General features: G+C 38.2%; 2 protein-coding genes across 2 annotated transcripts; one reads left to right on the top strand and one right to left on the bottom strand.

The window, feature by feature from the left end:
* Positions 1–2,599: 2,599 nt before the first annotated feature.
* LOC755588 (aqualysin-1) lies at positions 2,600–7,477 on the top strand. The gene is made up of 9 exons (XM_001190704.4): positions 2,600–2,737; positions 3,209–3,319; positions 3,799–3,939; positions 4,330–4,459; positions 4,811–4,920; positions 5,391–5,532; positions 6,019–6,203; positions 6,536–6,707; positions 7,202–7,477. The coding sequence occupies exons 1-9, from the start codon at positions 2,606–2,608 to the stop codon at positions 7,339–7,341; spliced, it is 1,263 nt and encodes a 420-aa protein (XP_001190704.3). The 5' UTR covers positions 2,600–2,605; the 3' UTR covers positions 7,342–7,477.
* A 3,096-nt stretch (positions 7,478–10,573) lies between these two features.
* On the bottom strand, positions 10,574–15,940 carry LOC105438336 (monocarboxylate transporter 12-like). The gene is made up of 3 exons (XM_011666044.2): positions 15,558–15,940; positions 12,140–13,123; positions 10,574–11,074 (listed from the first exon to the last, which is right to left on the bottom strand). The coding sequence occupies exons 1-3, from the start codon at positions 15,646–15,648 to the stop codon at positions 10,929–10,931; spliced, it is 1,221 nt and encodes a 406-aa protein (XP_011664346.2). The 5' UTR covers positions 15,649–15,940; the 3' UTR covers positions 10,574–10,928.
* Positions 15,941–16,475: the final 535 nt, after the last annotated feature.

The following is a 16,475-nucleotide window of genomic DNA, read 5'->3' as shown; positions in this document are numbered from 1 at the left end:
GACGGCAGCCCACGAGACGGACCGCTCTACGAGACCCACAATCCACCACACCGACAATGTCGCACTGACGGGCGGTCTGAAAAGTTGTCTGCGGTTCGGTGAGACCAACAGTCAAGAACATCGACATTATTGTTCACGTTGGCCTGCTGACAGCTTTTCTGAACTTCGGAGGCGTCGATCGTCGGGGATGTTCCATTGTTCAAAGCTCTTCTCTCTTAAAAACGTCCTTTCCTATCCCATACAAACAATGTGGACATTACCTTGGTGTGCGTGAGTTTTTACTTAATACAAATAACGGTAACAGACTTGAAAATTAATGGACCTCCAAAATATTCGCTCTACCATTGAACAATTGCACCGCCTTGTAACTTCCAGCACAATAGCCTATATCCACGAGTAACTCCGCATCCAAACGCATTAATATCATTAAACATAAACTGACGAGATTCTAAAATGTGATATGTATTATGACATTATTCATTAATTGCAGTAATAATGAAAAGAAAATGAAAAAGAGAGAAAGAGAGAATTGTGCTATAGAGGTATTAGTTATAATGATAAGATTGTAATTTGAAAAAAAGTAAGAAGGTTAAGGAACGAAAAATTGTGAAAATTTAGGACAGAACATTTTAATCTTGATCAGCTTCGAGATGGAATGAGGTCGGACAAAAATATATAATGCAGTGAAAGAGCGAACATTGGTATAGGCTTTTGTAAAATGATATTAATTATATCGCTTGTAATGATCAAAAATCTTCATAACATACCCATATCTCATATCCGAATTTTCACGTTAAAAATGTAGAAGGAAGCATAAATTAATTGACCCAAAATGGCTGGTATTATTTGTGTAACTAAAGGGAAAGAGACAGAGAAACTTAAACAATCACAGGGAGAAAGTGTGTGTGTGTGTGTGTGAGAGAGAGAGAGGGTAGTCACGAAAAGCAAAATAGTTGGGTATAGACTGAGACATATTGAAAAGTAAATAAAGTAAAAAGGTTGGGCAAGTATAGACAGGGGATGATTTTCATTGATTGCAAATTGTACATCCTTGTAGGAATCTAAGTTATACAAAAGATAGACCAAAATATATAAAAGTAAACTGTACTTGGTTATGGTTAGTTATTTTATCTGACTGCTAAGAAAGCATTAATGCTTGTAGGTAAGCAACCAGACGGCCGACGGCTTTAGGTCCTCTCCGAGGGACCTGGTAATGAGGATTAATGCCTTACCAAAGGGAACTAGCGCATCGATTCGGTTTCGAACCCGGGTCACCAGATTACGAGACCACTGCTCTACCAACTGAGTTATCGCGCCTCCTTCTTACATGATAAATTAAATCTAAGGGAGGGGGAACCGGGAAGCAAGGAAACAGGTACATGTTTAAAGTCACAATAAAAAGGAATTTTGGACGAGGCGTGATTCAAAATGATTTGTAGTTGTAAATTGTAAAGACATGTGTAATACACATTCAAAAATTACGCAAAGGGGAGACACAAATTAAATAAAAGTACAGTATTTTACAGATATTGATTGGCAGGGGGTGTAATATAACATTCTTTGGACCGCTGAAGGGAGTTATATTTTCCCAAGAGGTTATATTTTATTGTCACGAGGGAAAATATCACTCCTTCAGGTCCGAAGAATGTTATTTATATTAGATAGCCCTGCTTTGAACATTTATTGGGGTCCATATTGGGGTCTCAAATTTTTAGTTCTTCAAAGAAACAAATTGGGGGAAAAAATTACGAAAAAAGCATTCCGAGGGAAGAAAAAAATATGGAGGAAAAAAAATTCAAGCAAAAAAGAAAAATCGAGAAAAAAATGCATACAGTCCTCAAAAGGGCGAAATGCATTGATTAAACATATATATATTTCACCTGCTGGTCAATATAACCATGGAAAGTGACCGGCCAGGAAAATATAACAATTACGATCCTCGCAATCGATATCACGGTATCTATCTAAGCTATCTAATAAAACATGATAAATTAAACTATGACTAAATGTTGAAAGATCAGCAAAATGAGGGCAAATGAAAGTCGGAGAGAGAGAGAGAGAGGGGGGGGGGGGGGGGGAGTGGGTCACTGGGAAGTCAGGAAACAGATACACAGTCATAATGAAAATGAATTATAGACGGAGCGTGAATTAAATGATTTATGTATGTAATTCTTAATTGTAAATACATGTAAAAGTTGAACATTATACAGAGGGAAGACACAAATACTACAAAATTAAAATATACTAAATAGGATAGATTAAAATTTAATTTATTAGAGAAAGATCACGAAAATTAGATCAAGTGAAAGAGACATAGAGAGAGAGAGAGAGAGAGAGACAGACAGACAGACTACCAGACTATGAGAAATAGAGCAAGAGAGATATCAATTGAGGGAGAGATAGAGAGAGTAAGGGGGAAAGGGGAGGGGGCATTAAGTAGGCAACTTGTAAATGAGTTTCCACCATTCGTTCTAGATTTCATAATATTATATTAAAATCATTGTGCATGTGATGGTATAAGATATTAGCTCACCTGGAACAGCACACGACACTTAATAATTTAATCCTATTATTAATATCTACGTGTCCTCCTCATAATCCTTTTATGACGTCCATGCCAGCCTTCCTGATAAGGCCGAATTGGTACAGGACCTCTATAAAAGCAGATGACTGGACTTGGTTCTTCATTGGTTCCAGTTGTTCACACCAAGAGACACAGTACCTCCAGACACCTACGGTGAGTTGATAACCATTTGTCTTCTTGGTTTAAGTCATTCGGGCTTCTTAAAGTTAAACGGAGGTGGTGGTCAGTTCCCACATGCAGTGGGTCATTCGCTGACACCAGACTTTTTTTAAATACCATTACTTGGTTCTTCATGGGTGTATGTGTGTACATGTCTGTACACAGCAAAGCCGTGGACCCATCAAGAACTACCCCCTAGTTTCTCGGAGAGCCTTCGGGTGAGGAAAATGTAAGATAATGACTTTTTTCATATGGGGCGTTTGGTGGAAAACGCAGGGCATTACATAAGGCCTATTCATAGTCATCAAACTGAAGGATATGATTCTTACATTAAACTAATCAAAAAGAGGAGTCATAATTGATGCCTACATAAAAGTTGTATCTTTTTGTCGATTTATACAAATGACAATACATTGAACATTTTAATAATCTTTGTCATACATTTCACATAATTTCTTACATCAGAAAATGCGTGGATTGATCGTGTTTACCGCCCTGTTGGCTGTTGCCTATGGCATCGCTCCTCTCCAGCGTGCCAAGGAAACCATCAAGGGAAAGTACCTTGTTATGATCGACGTAAGTTATCATTTTCTTTTTCTTTAATTTAGTGTTCATTCGAGTTTTCTCACATGATTTCTAAAATAAATTTACCGTTTTAAATGACAGGTAATATCGAGCATTGATATTTTGTTAGACGAATTTTTTTTTCAATTGTCTCTAATATCATTTTTCAGTGAAATAATTTATGCAACTCCTTTTTGATATAGGCACAGCGATCACGATGAGCCAAATACGAAATAGCAGATTAACCAAAGACACAAAAATATTCTGTTATTAAATTATTACGTTTTAGGTACAGTGACCTCCTATACAAAATTCTGGATCGGCCCCTAAATACATGCTCCGCTAATTAAAAAGAAAAGAAATGCGGTTATTTTAAGTTAGCTTTGGCATCTTCAGTGCTTCATTTGTTGTTTAGTTTTAAATATAATTATGTAGAATCACTACTTCATTAAAAAAGGCCTGTTAAAATATGCGTATATATTCAATTACAGGATAGCGTTGACGTGACTGAGTTCGGTGCCCGTCTTTCTTCAGCTTTCTCTGCCCGTCGCTTCAGGCTCGCCAAGGTCCTCAAGACCTTCAAGAACATGCAGACCCTCTCACTCGAGCTTAGCCAAGATGCCGTTGAGTTTGTAAGTTTATAGCCGTCTAGTCCCAAATTAATGTTTAGACCAGAATACGAGCTGTCACTCGTAAATGATCAACGTGCATCATTGTTATTTTAAAAAATCGCTCTTAAAATATATTGCACTAGAATCTTTCAGGGTTCTGTAAATAACCAAAATACTACTAAGGATTCTTTCGCGACATTTGTGAATTCCTTAGCTGCAGAACCTAAAAAAAGTCATAGAAGTATTTTTTTAAAGAATCACCGTGCAAATTTCAAGAATCCTTTTAGAGAAATTTTTCTAAGAGAGATTGGTTATACAATATAAATTTCAAAAATCATATATGCACAATTAATTGATTAAAAAGTTTGATAAAAAAGATGTTTACAGAATATCTTGAATCTTGTTATATAGCTTCGCAGGTTCGATGGAGTCGTACACGTTGAGGAGGATGGTGTTGTCCGCACTCAGGCCGTCGCCTCATGGGGTCTTGACCGTATTGACCAGAGGAACCTTCCTCTTGATAACTCCTACAACCCAATGAGTAAGATTTTGAAATTGGATGATTTCAACTTCTCTGATTAAAAGCAGTTTATTCTTTGGTATTCTATGCATATTTGCTCACTTAACAAAATAGAAGGCATGCCTAATCTCCAATCATGTTATTATCTTGAATGAATATGTTTCATTAAATCAAATGAGAACAAAATTGTTGATTGAGAAAAAGCACCTCTTGTAATCGGTTACATGTCGTTTTTCCGAAGGTTTATTATTCGAAGTTTCGTTTTTTCTTGAAGTTCGTTTTTCTGAAAATGGGTAATCGTCTAAAAAATGTCAGAAATTCAGAAAATATTGAATCAAGTATTCTCACAAAATCATCTTCGTTAACTTGCAGACTCTGGTGCTAATGTGAACGTGTACGTGGTCGACACCGGTGTGTGGCCCACCCACAACGACTTCGGAGGTCGTGCAGTCGCCGCATACGATGCCGTCGGAAACAACAACGTAAGTTCATAAAGGCCTATCAATTAAAAAAAGGCCTTTGAATGAACATAAGGAACCAAATGTATCCGCTGCTATTCATGAGTGCCTTTGATAGGTCAGAATCTAATGCTATACTGTAGAGTAAATAACATCTCAGAGAAAGGAAGTGGGTTGCTTCGGCTAAATTCGTAATTTTTAAAAGCCCCTCTCGAAACTTGTTCTCATGTATTTAAATCTCTAACGAAAGCATTAAGATTGTACAATATGCGAATAAAGACATCAAGATCGTACGTTGACCAAAAGCGGCCGAGCCAATGAGGCTTACATTAAGGTTTGAAATTACACATTTGGAAACAACAGTTTGAGTTACAACAAAAATCTGAAATAGGATGTGGCATCCCAAATCACATTTAAAGACGTTCCACACATCCCCAATGTATCTAGCGAAAAGGGCACTACCAGTATACATTTGTACTTTTCCCGTCTTACAGGGAGTTGACTGCAACGGTCACGGTACCCATTGCGCTGGAACCGTCGCTGGAACCAACTACGGAGTCGCCAAGAACGCCAACATCTACGGAATCCGTGTTCTTGGATGTCTCGGATCCGGATCCAACTCTGGAATCATCGACGGTAATTATATTCCTACGTAATATGACGTCATATCGAAGTTTAGAGTGTGGTATCAAGAGTTCTTAACTTGACATCGGAAAGACTGTATTCAAATTGCTTCATGATTGCGGGTGTACGGCAACAAATTTCGTCAGGGGCTGAATCCCATTAAAAGAAATATATACTGATTTGTCAGTACAAATAACCAATGTATACCAAATCCAAGGGATACCTTTCTTTTAATTAGAAAGGAACAAAGGAAAACACCTGAATTTCTTTTTGAATAACCTGTTTGGTTTCCGTTGCCCCACGCCTATGGAACAAACCTTATTTCTAAGAAAAGGTTCTTTACTTTACTTTTTAAAAAACAATTAAAAATTTACCGTTCTTCTCAAGTTATGCATAGCATAATTAGCGACAGTGCCTTGTATCCTCTGGAATGCGCTTTATGAATTCAATCATTAGTATTTGTATTATCATTTCAAAATGTGTTTACGGTCTTTGCAGGAATGGACTGGGTTGTATCTAACGGTCGTCGTCCAGCAGTTGTCTCCATGTCTCTCGGAGGTGGTGCCTCCAGCACTACCGATGCTGCCGTCAAGCGCATGTACGATGCTGGCTTCACCGTCTCTGTCGCCGCTGGTAACAGTGATGAAGATGCTTGCGGAACCTCTCCAGCCAGGTCTGGATATGTAAGTTTCCTAATCTTTCAACTCTTCATGGAATGTCTCCCAATACTCCCTATATCCACATCCAGCGTTAGTGTTCGTATAGTGAGAATTGAGAATTGACTCTCAACCCAAGGGCCGAGGATTCGAATCTCACCAACGTCATTTGGCAAGATATTACTCCACTTTGCCACTTTCAACCTGAAGTAAATGCTAGGCTAATAATAAGTGCATGGTCCACAGGAAGAGCAGTCTTAATAGTCTAGTGGCTACCCTGAGTAAAGGAGACCTAATTATTATCCATTTTTAGTTCATTATTTGTACGAAGTCTCATTCATGGTGTCCCCAAAATCCAGGCCCTGACCGTTGGTGCCACCGATGACACCGATGCCCGTGCCTACTTCTCCAACTATGGCTCCTGCCTCGACATCTTCGGACCTGGAGTTGACATCACCTCTGCCTGGAAGGGATCTGACAGTGCTACCAGTACCATCAGCGGTACCTCCATGGCCTGCCCACACGTCTCAGGTATGTCGTCTTGGATGATGATTCCTGGATGATATCTTTAATACTGTTAAATACTGTTACTTTTACAACTTGGAGGTGAAGATAATTACCCCAAAATAACAATTTAATTATACAGTTGGGAATGCTTCATTAATAATTTGGTTCACCCTATCGAAAAAAATAATTTCGCTTGTGTATCATGGAATGCATCATTGGTACAAAGTGAATAATTATATTACATTTATGGGCACCTATCCAGTATCTTAGTGTTATACAAATCAAGTGAGAGAAAAAGAAGTCATCAATGACCATTGTCCGCCCGTGTGCAGATGGTATCTACGACCTGATGGCCTTATTGTTGGAATACTCCCTTGCATTTCTAGATCTCAAAATACATAATAGTGCACTACGCAATGTATACCTTTATCACTAACTTTCCACAATATTTCACACTTATCGCACGACAGGTACTGAAGTTTATCTCTCACATACTTTCGTTTCGCTTTATTTTTCAGGAGTTGCTGCTCTTATCCTTGCCGCCAGCCCAAGCATGTCTCCATCTTCCGTCTACAGCTCTATCCTGAGCTCCGCCACCAGCGGTAAGGTGACCGACAGTGGCCGGCGCTCACCCAACCTCCTCCTCTTCACCAACTAAATCAAAACAACGTGGCTGAAAGGATATCAAAATTAAATGGGACGAACGTTGATTTTTAGAAATTTGAGAATATTTCATGTAATTATTATGTATTAAAGATGAATAAATCGATAAATCATCAAGAAGAAATGTGTAATAATGACTTTCTTGTGTCAAATCTGCTCATGAAATTCAGTGAGTCAGTGAAAAATGAATGTGCCAATCGTGTAAGTGTGCGTGTGTGTGTAAGAGAGAGAGGGGGAGACAGACAGAGACAGAAAGAAGAGATTGAGAGAGCAAAATTCAGACAGGTGGAGACGGACATACTTTAATAGGAGGAGGACGGAAGGAGAGATAGAAAGATGGAGGCAAAGCTCTTGAATGATAAAGACGTGTCGCACGAGTATAAGATTACTCTTTTATTTAAATTGAAACTACTCACACTGAAAATAATTACAGGCAATACAATAATCAACAATAACACGAATACATTAAAATAACATTTAACTTGAACTATCATCTTTACGATGTCTTCAACTTGATTTTACAGCAACAAGAACAGCTGTTTGTATGTCAACACATACATAATATGACATTTCGAGTATTTACAGTGATCGCAAATTGGAAGGGCCTTTAAAGTACATCAAAATCGGATTGTCCCTGTGTCACACGAATTATTTTGAACTACATTGTGACTTTAATTAGAAATTAATTTAGCTTCCACATGCTTATTTTGAATTCAAAAACTTCTCTTCGCCAGTAGGCCAAACTCATAAATCTCGGTCTTTCAACTATTGTTAACAATTTTCAGTCTTGGATTTAGTATGTGTTTGATCGACCAGCTCAAAGCATATCACCTTGCCAACGGCTATACGATCCACGAGACGGCTAGCCGTTCGAGACGACAACCCACGAGACGGACGGCTCTACGAGACCCACAATCATCCACCACACCGACAATGTCGCACTGACGGGCATTCTGACAAGTTGTCTGAGGGCCGGTGAGACCGACATTCAAGAACTCTGACATACTGTTCACGCTGGCCTGCTAACAACTTTTCTAAAGGTCGGAGGTGTCGATCGTCTATTGTTCAAAGCTCCTTTCTCTTAAAGACGTTCTAACAACCCATACAAATAATATCTATAAACAAACAATTTTCGTGCGTGAGTTCTACTCTTTCAAAATACGGCTGTAACAGACGCGAAAAGTAATTGACCTCCGACATGAAATCTCCCAGGTACTAAAGTGTTCTATAAGAAACGAAACCCGACTTTCAAATCGATGACTACAAACAAAGAAGTATTATGTTCTGATGAATTGTTGTTGTTCTGTCAAAGATGAATTGATCCTCTCTCACATGATACTAAAAAGGGCTATGCATGAAAGCACAGATCTATTTACAGTTTCCTGGCAATGGCAATGGTAGTTCACGTACAGAATGAATAATGTCATTAGGTCTAAGTATTATGCAATAAAATAAATGAAATATTAAGTTAATCAAAAGGAATAACTGATGTTTCATGTTTTACATTTATCCATCTTTCAAAAATCCATAGACTCAATGATATTTACAATTTGATCATTTCAATGGACAGGACAATATGGTAAATAATAATAATAATAATATTCCGCTTTTAAATAACGCCAAATACGTCGATACAACGATGTGTCTAAGCGCTTTAAAGAGAGGTTCAACGAACGGTCATTCATTGCATTGATAAATAATTCCCAATCTCATAAGCAGATCGACTTTTGCATTGTTATTATTATCAACATTGATATATCTAGTTACAGTTCGATGATCACAAGCTCTATCATTACAAATGTGGTATCATAAAAGTGGAAGAAGAAAAACAAATTTCTGCTTGCTGATTAGAATGCCAGCGCAGGAGTCTAAATAATCCTAGGAGTATGTTCAATCTGTCGTGACCGTGACAGTATGCACCGTTTGCAAAAACACGTCCAAATATTCATTTACTTATATATTCGTTTATTTCTTGTTAGGAGTTCACTCATTTGTATACAGAATTGTGGTGGATTATACAGGATTAGGAAAATGATAGACACTTTATATACAACGTCGATTACTGATAAGAATAACTCAAGTTAAACCTACCGCGTTTACGAATACAAGGCTGTGTCAACCAGACGCGGATTCAGGGGGCCAAGCGGGCCTGCCCCCTGCCCCCCCCCCAAAAAAGGCCCCCCTAAAAAATTGTGACCAGAAATTTACTTTTTGGGGGCTGAAGGGGGGGGGATGTTGAGCGAAATATCGGCGGGCGCGATTCTCAACTTTCCGAGGTCAAAAAAAAAATGAGTGCTCACCTATCGCTTTTACGAATACAAGGCTTTGTCAACATATCGAATTACAATTAAAACTCGAATATACGTACAGTATATGTACTTTACGGTTAAACTTTGGATTCTTCGTTTGGAAAATCTGTGGCGTATCCACGCATTTTGGCGGAATCTTCCTTGGACTTTAAAGGAGATGGTCCATATGATTTAAACAGGGTTGTATCTACAGTTGCATGGATAACAATCAATACAAACAATACTATACTAAAGAAAAACACAAAATATGCCTAGTGGAAAATTATAATGTACAGAAGAATGAAAAATATTTACAAAAAAATTAAAACATATAAATTAATATTCAAATAAGTTACCTTCCAATGACTGAATTACAGTGATGACCTACTTAAGGTATATTCTTTAGCACTGAATTTCTAAGATAATCATGAGTCTTCAATTCTCAGGTGCAAAAAACTGTGATTTTGATATGTTTACAAAATTAAACTTTCTAGATATGCATATTCCCGTGTTATCATATCAATGATTCATCTTCAAATATCATCAGTCAAATAGCAGGTTTGGTGACCTCCATAAAACCTCTTCATTTTCGCCATCTTTTATTACGCCTGCTGCTATTTCGCCTTCTTTTATTCTCGTTTTGTTGTCGTTGCTGTATTGCCCTTATGTTGAATTTTGTTTTCCATGTTTTAGTTAAGCCCCCATCACACCAAACTAGTTCTCACTACGTTTTGGAACCGTCCCAGAAAATCGTAAAACGGGTTGTGGTCGGAGTAGAATTTGTAAATAATGTCTATAATACGACCCTAGCTCGTTCATAAACAGTCCCCAATACGTCCATGTCTTGGAAATGGCAAATTTACCCGATCTGAACTTGATTTAAACTGACTGTGGACGGTGTATAGACGAAATTTTGCGAAATTTTTGGTCCGATTTATAAATGTTACCCCCCCCCCCCCTTGAAAAAATCCTGCGTACGCGCCTGATAACGTTACATTTATTGTATTTTTAACCATGCTATAACAATAGTAAAAATACAGGTCAACGTTTCACAAAACCGTCGTACAAGATCACTATTATCCGATGGAAACGCGTGTATTACATGGGATCTCGGCGAATTTGAAATTGAATTTGTAATTTGGACAAAAAAAACCATCGTTACCATGGTACTTTTTTGTAAGGGTTAGCCATTACTAACCAATGTCATGATAGTAATAGGTTGTTCGGTATCAACGAAAGATTTCAAAAGGTAGGAGGATATTATGGGGACGTTTCTGCTTCAACCTCTTAATCCTCAGTGGTCAAAATTACAGCTGACATGTTGTCGTCGTCTCTTGATGAGGATCGATACAACGAAGAGATGAACGACCATGACGGCGTGGATGAAGCCAACGATGATGAACACCTTCGTGAACGACTGGGTGACATCAAACAGATAACCTAGGAAATGATCATACCAGAATTAGAGGTATTTGACCAGGATTTGTAATGTTCAAATTGCAAACCGTATTAAGACACAGTTTTGGCCATAACCTATGTAGACATGCGTATATGGGGCGCGATCATGGCTTAAATAATGAAACTCTTAAAAGATATTTGTTAAAGAGTTCGAACTGTTTGAGGCTACATGATTTGCCTGACTAAGCAGGAGCAACTTCCATAGACGCATCTTTCTCTGTCAACTAGCTATGACTCGTATACAGAAGCGCCGTCGATAGCTATCTCTCGTCACCTAAACTCACGCGCGTTCATGCTTGAACGCGCGATTTGTAACGCTCATCGTAAACGCTCATCGTAATCGCAGTTCCACGGTGCACTGTTCATGCTCACTTCTCCAGGCAATTCTCCTTGGGTGGCCTTGAGCTGGATTCGCAAACCTGTGTGCGCATGCTACGTAGACCCACTATAGGTCAGTGGGTTGACCCCATTTAAACGCGTTTACAAATTGTAAACGCATCTTTTTGTGAGTTTACGATCGGCGATCGTGATCGCCGTTTTTCGGTGATTCTACAAAAGTGAGCATAAACGCAATCGTGTTTTAAACTAAACGCGTAACAGATGCCTGATTCTGGCCGTCAAAATCAAGCATGAACGCGCCCTGCCTGTTGAATGATAGTGACTAAAGAATACTACTAAACATGGATTTAAGACTTATCAATCCGATCACATGATTACCAAGACCTTCGAGGAAATCAAGTTAAAGCAATTTAAACTACACTCGTTCGTCATCTTTTGAAATATGTGAGTATAGGCCTGATTAGATGTGTCTCTTAACTTAAAAGCCGTGGAGCGACAAGGAAATTGAACTTGAGACACTGGTTTCTCCATAACTTTCTGTGTTCAATTTTTCTATTTAGCTGCTCGAAAAGGAGCCTGGTCCAAGCATTGATGTTGTCAATCCATAATCCGAAAAATAATTTATACTGGCAATACATGGGGTATTGAACTTAAGTTGATTTCTCAAAGGTTCATCATGTTTGAAGAAGCTGGCTATGAATTACTCACCTGTAATTGTTCCTGCACATGTCGCCCCTAGTCCTTCCGCGAATAAACTGACAGCCACGGCCATGTTAAAATTCCGATCGTCAAAGACTGTATCTTTAAATAAACTGGCCGCAATAGCATCCTCGATGAAGAAGGTGAAACCTTGGACAAAAGCCAATGTAGCACGCACCGCGTAAGCAGAACTGATAAAGTCCAGCAGAAATGATGCCATGCAGATGAGGCCGATGGCGATGTAGACGACATAAACATTGATGCCTTTGCCGACGAAGATGATGAAGATGGTCCGACCGATGATGCCACCTATGCCACCAATTGTAGAGAGGAAGATTGCTTTGAAAGGAGGGATTCCCAGGTGTTCAGCGTGAGGTACCAGAAACAGCATCCACGCATAAATGGAGAACATGAACAAGAAATGAATCGGAATGGTGAAGAGAAACAGTGGTTCGTTTAAAAGTCCACAGGACCGTTTGCCGGTTTGAAAGACGGAGCTTGTAAAAGATGAGCGCGCATTCGGAGATGTTTCCTGTTTATTGATGTTACGTCTCTCGTTTTGAATCAAACGCCTTTCCTCCAAGACACACTCTTCACTATCCTCTTCCTCCTCCTCATGCTCCTCCTTTTCCTCTTCCTCCTCCTCCTCATGATAACGGATGCTTTCTGCTTGCTTCGAGGATTCTCCTTCAGAGAGACACTTCTGTTTCTCATTCACTTTATTATAACTTTTGCCTTCATTTGTAGCTGCGTTTCTTGGTGCCTTTTGTATCATTGCACCGCACACGACAAGGTTAAAAGCAATACCGCCAAGGATAATAAAAGCCCCTACATAGCCATATGCTTCGAATGACCTTTCCATTACAATAGGGAGCAGCATGGATCCAGCGGTGTAGCCGTACAGCGTGATTGTGTTCATCAAAACGAATTTTTCTCTGAAGAAATCATTCAGTGCAATCACCATGGGCATGTAGGTCATTGACAAGCCAACACCTGCGGAAAAAAAAAGAAAGGATGAAAATAATGACTATTACTAAAAAAATAAACGGACTCGCACCATGCTCCATTCCCATTTAGTTCTAGTCTCCATGATCTCTAGGAGTGGCCTGCCCTTGGAAGACAAGTTCTTTTTTTGTTCTAACTGCTGTTTAACCTCTGGCCCGTTTGTTTCTTAAAGGCTGCCAGAAGAGCATTTGTAAAATCATTTCACTCTTGCTTCTCCACTATGACCACCGAAATGAAGGCGGCGTTCTGTCAATCCTCTGGCGTTGTGTCTCTATACATATTTTAATAATATGGTCCCCCCCCCCCAGCTGACATTCAAGAGTCTTGTCTTGTAGTAATTAAACTGCTACACCTACCACTAACAGAATTTTTTCCATTCTGGAGTATTTCTTCGTTTATGGACTGTAACAAAATACAGAAAATGCTTTTTAATGCTTTTTTTTTATTAAGCCCTTTCTAAACCATAAAGTCAGAAATCTCTGTCATAAATTGTTAGGAACTATGGTATTTGTTTCTTTTTATTTCCTATCTTGTGTAAGAACAAAATGATATTTCTCTTAATGACCATGCATTCACTCTCTTTCCATGTACCTCGTCTTAAAACATGAAGCGATTAACAGACCAGAAAACTGTATTTATTATGCACCATGTGGTACATTTGATTTTTATGTTATTGTTTAAAACACCAATTGACAGTTAACATAATCAAAAATGTTATATTTAATCCTTTGGACAGTATTCAATAGTTATCAAAATAATAAGAAATAAAAAAAGGTAGATAAAATACCTAAACCATACAAAGTATACACATGAGAACCAAATGGTATAAGCGTTATACCAATCTACAGAGCACTAAATGGTATAAGCGTTATACCAATCTACAGTGCACTAAAAAGTATACCAGTAAGCGTTATATCAATCTACAGAGCACTAAAAAGTATAATCGTTATACCAATCTACAGAGCACTAAATGGTATAAGCGTTATACCAATCTACAGAGCACTAAAAAGTATAAGCGTTATACCAATCTACAGAGCACTAAAAAGTATAAGCGTTATACCAATCTACAGAGCACTAAAAAGTATAAGCGTTATACCAATCTACAGAGCACTAAATGGTATAAGCGTTATACCAATCTACAGTGCACTAAAAAGTATACCAGTAAGCGTTATACCAATCTACAGAGCACTAAAAAGTATAATCGTTATACCAATCTACAGAGCACTAAATGGTATAAGCGTTATACCAATCTACAGAGCACTAAAAAGTATAAGCGTTATACCAATCTACAGAGCACTAAATGGTATAAGCGTTATACCAATCTACAGAGCACTAAAAAGTATAAGCGTTATACCAATCTACAGAGCACTAAAAAGTATAAGCGTTATACCAATCTACAGAGCACTAAAAAGTATAAGCGTTATACCAATCTACAGAGCACTAAAAAGTATAAGCGTTATACCAATCTACAGAGCACTAAATGGTATAAGCGTTATACCAATCTATAGTGCACTAAAAAGTATACCAGTAAGCGTTATACCAATCTACAGAGCACTAAAAAGTATAATCGTTATACCAATCTACAGAGCACTAAATGGTATAAGCGTTATACCAATCTACAGAGCACTAAAAAGTATAAGCGTTATACCAATCTACAGAGCACTAAATGGTATAAGCGTTATACCAATCTACAGAGCACTAAAAAGTATAAGCGTTATACCAATCTACAGAGCACTAAAAAGTATAAGCGTTATACCAATCTACAGAGCACTAAATGGTATAAGCGTTATACCAATCTACAGAGCACTAACAAGTATACCAGTAAGCGTTATACCAATCTACACAGCACTAAAAAGTATAAGCGTTATACCATTTATATCAAGCATCACAAATTGATTGGCTTTTGATTGGTTGAGAGCTCGTCACATGACCAGGAATATTTCATCTATTTTTAGGTTGCTTTAAAAAAGTATTATTTGGGAGTACTAATTGGGAGTTGAAAAAACTTGTGATTTAAAAAAAAAAAATCAATTCTTATGTTTTAAACTGTTTTTGATAAAAATTGACATTTTTTTTTTAATTCTAAAAAAAAAAAAATCCCCCAAAATAGGATTAAAAAAAAAAAAAAAAAAAAAAAAATTGTTGATGCGCCCCCTCAGCAAATAGAACTATTGGAGTCACCTCTTGCACATAGTTTTAACCAGAACCTCTCAAGACAGTGTATATTTGTATACTACAGAGCACTAAATTTTATAAGCGTTATACAAATCTAGAGAGCACTAAATGGTATAAGCGTTATACCAATTTCGCCTTCATAAGCTTGCGTATGTATGGTTCTCTATCTACCGTGTAGAGTGCAAAATGAGCTACATAATGAAATGTTCGATTACATACTAGCTAAACTAACATATGTTTAGCTTACCTGATAAAGCGAGACAGACTCCTACAGTAACTGAGTTTTTGAAGAAAGCGCTGGCAATAATACATGATCCACACAACACTCCGCCTAACATAGCGACAAGACGATGGTTGATCTTCTGCAGGACGAGTGTTACAAAAGGAGCTAATATGTTGACAAATAAGGAGAAAGATACTTAATTAAAGTTACAAATATGAAAACACATGAGGTAATTACGTGCAACAGTAAACACAGTTTTTAGAAACGTTTACGAATTCCCCATCATCCAAATGTCAGAGTAATACTTCCATGAAAAAATGATTATACCATATTGCTGCCCGAATATGCGGTGACGATTACCAAAATAAATAAGGAATTCCAGTCAGGTGGAGGAGAAGGATGACGACCAGCGCTCAAAATACACGGGGGCGATGGGCGATTCGCCCCCGTGAGCTCCATAATCGCCCCCGACAGGTTACCCACTGGGGCGATTGCAAAATAAAAAATCGCCCCCGTGGAATTATATTAAAAAAAGATTATCTTTTCTTATATAACTTTAACACAATATTGAGTATCAATTTTCAAACCTTAAACCAATGAAATGGAACTTAGATGACGCTTTCCCTCCCATCTCTATGAGTATTACCGATACAAACAACGGAAGCTCGCAGTGCACAGCTAATGCGGCCGTCATACTGCGCCGGTAGTACGTACCGGTGCTGCACGCTGACGCCCAATATCTGCCCGAGCTGGAGACGATCGCGCAAGGACTGAAACATGGAGAAGTTTTTCGTTGTGAAAAGTGTGAATCCTCTGAAATCTGGTTGTTCTAAAAGACCAGCAAATAATGTAACTCGATCAATAAATCAATATTGAGAAGAAGATCAGCAAAGATGTTGCAGAGGTGGATCTAGGCATTTAAGGGGGTTTAATCCCCCGATC

The sequence above is a fragment of the Strongylocentrotus purpuratus genome, unplaced genomic scaffold, assembly GCF_000002235.5.
Source record: "Strongylocentrotus purpuratus isolate Spur 01 unplaced genomic scaffold, Spur_5.0 spur5_scaffold_15, whole genome shotgun sequence".
NCBI classification, from domain to species: Eukaryota; Metazoa; Echinodermata; class Echinoidea; order Camarodonta; family Strongylocentrotidae; genus Strongylocentrotus; species Strongylocentrotus purpuratus.
The sequence above is the reverse complement of the archived record's forward strand: the minus strand, read 5'-3'. Positions and strand labels throughout refer to the sequence as shown.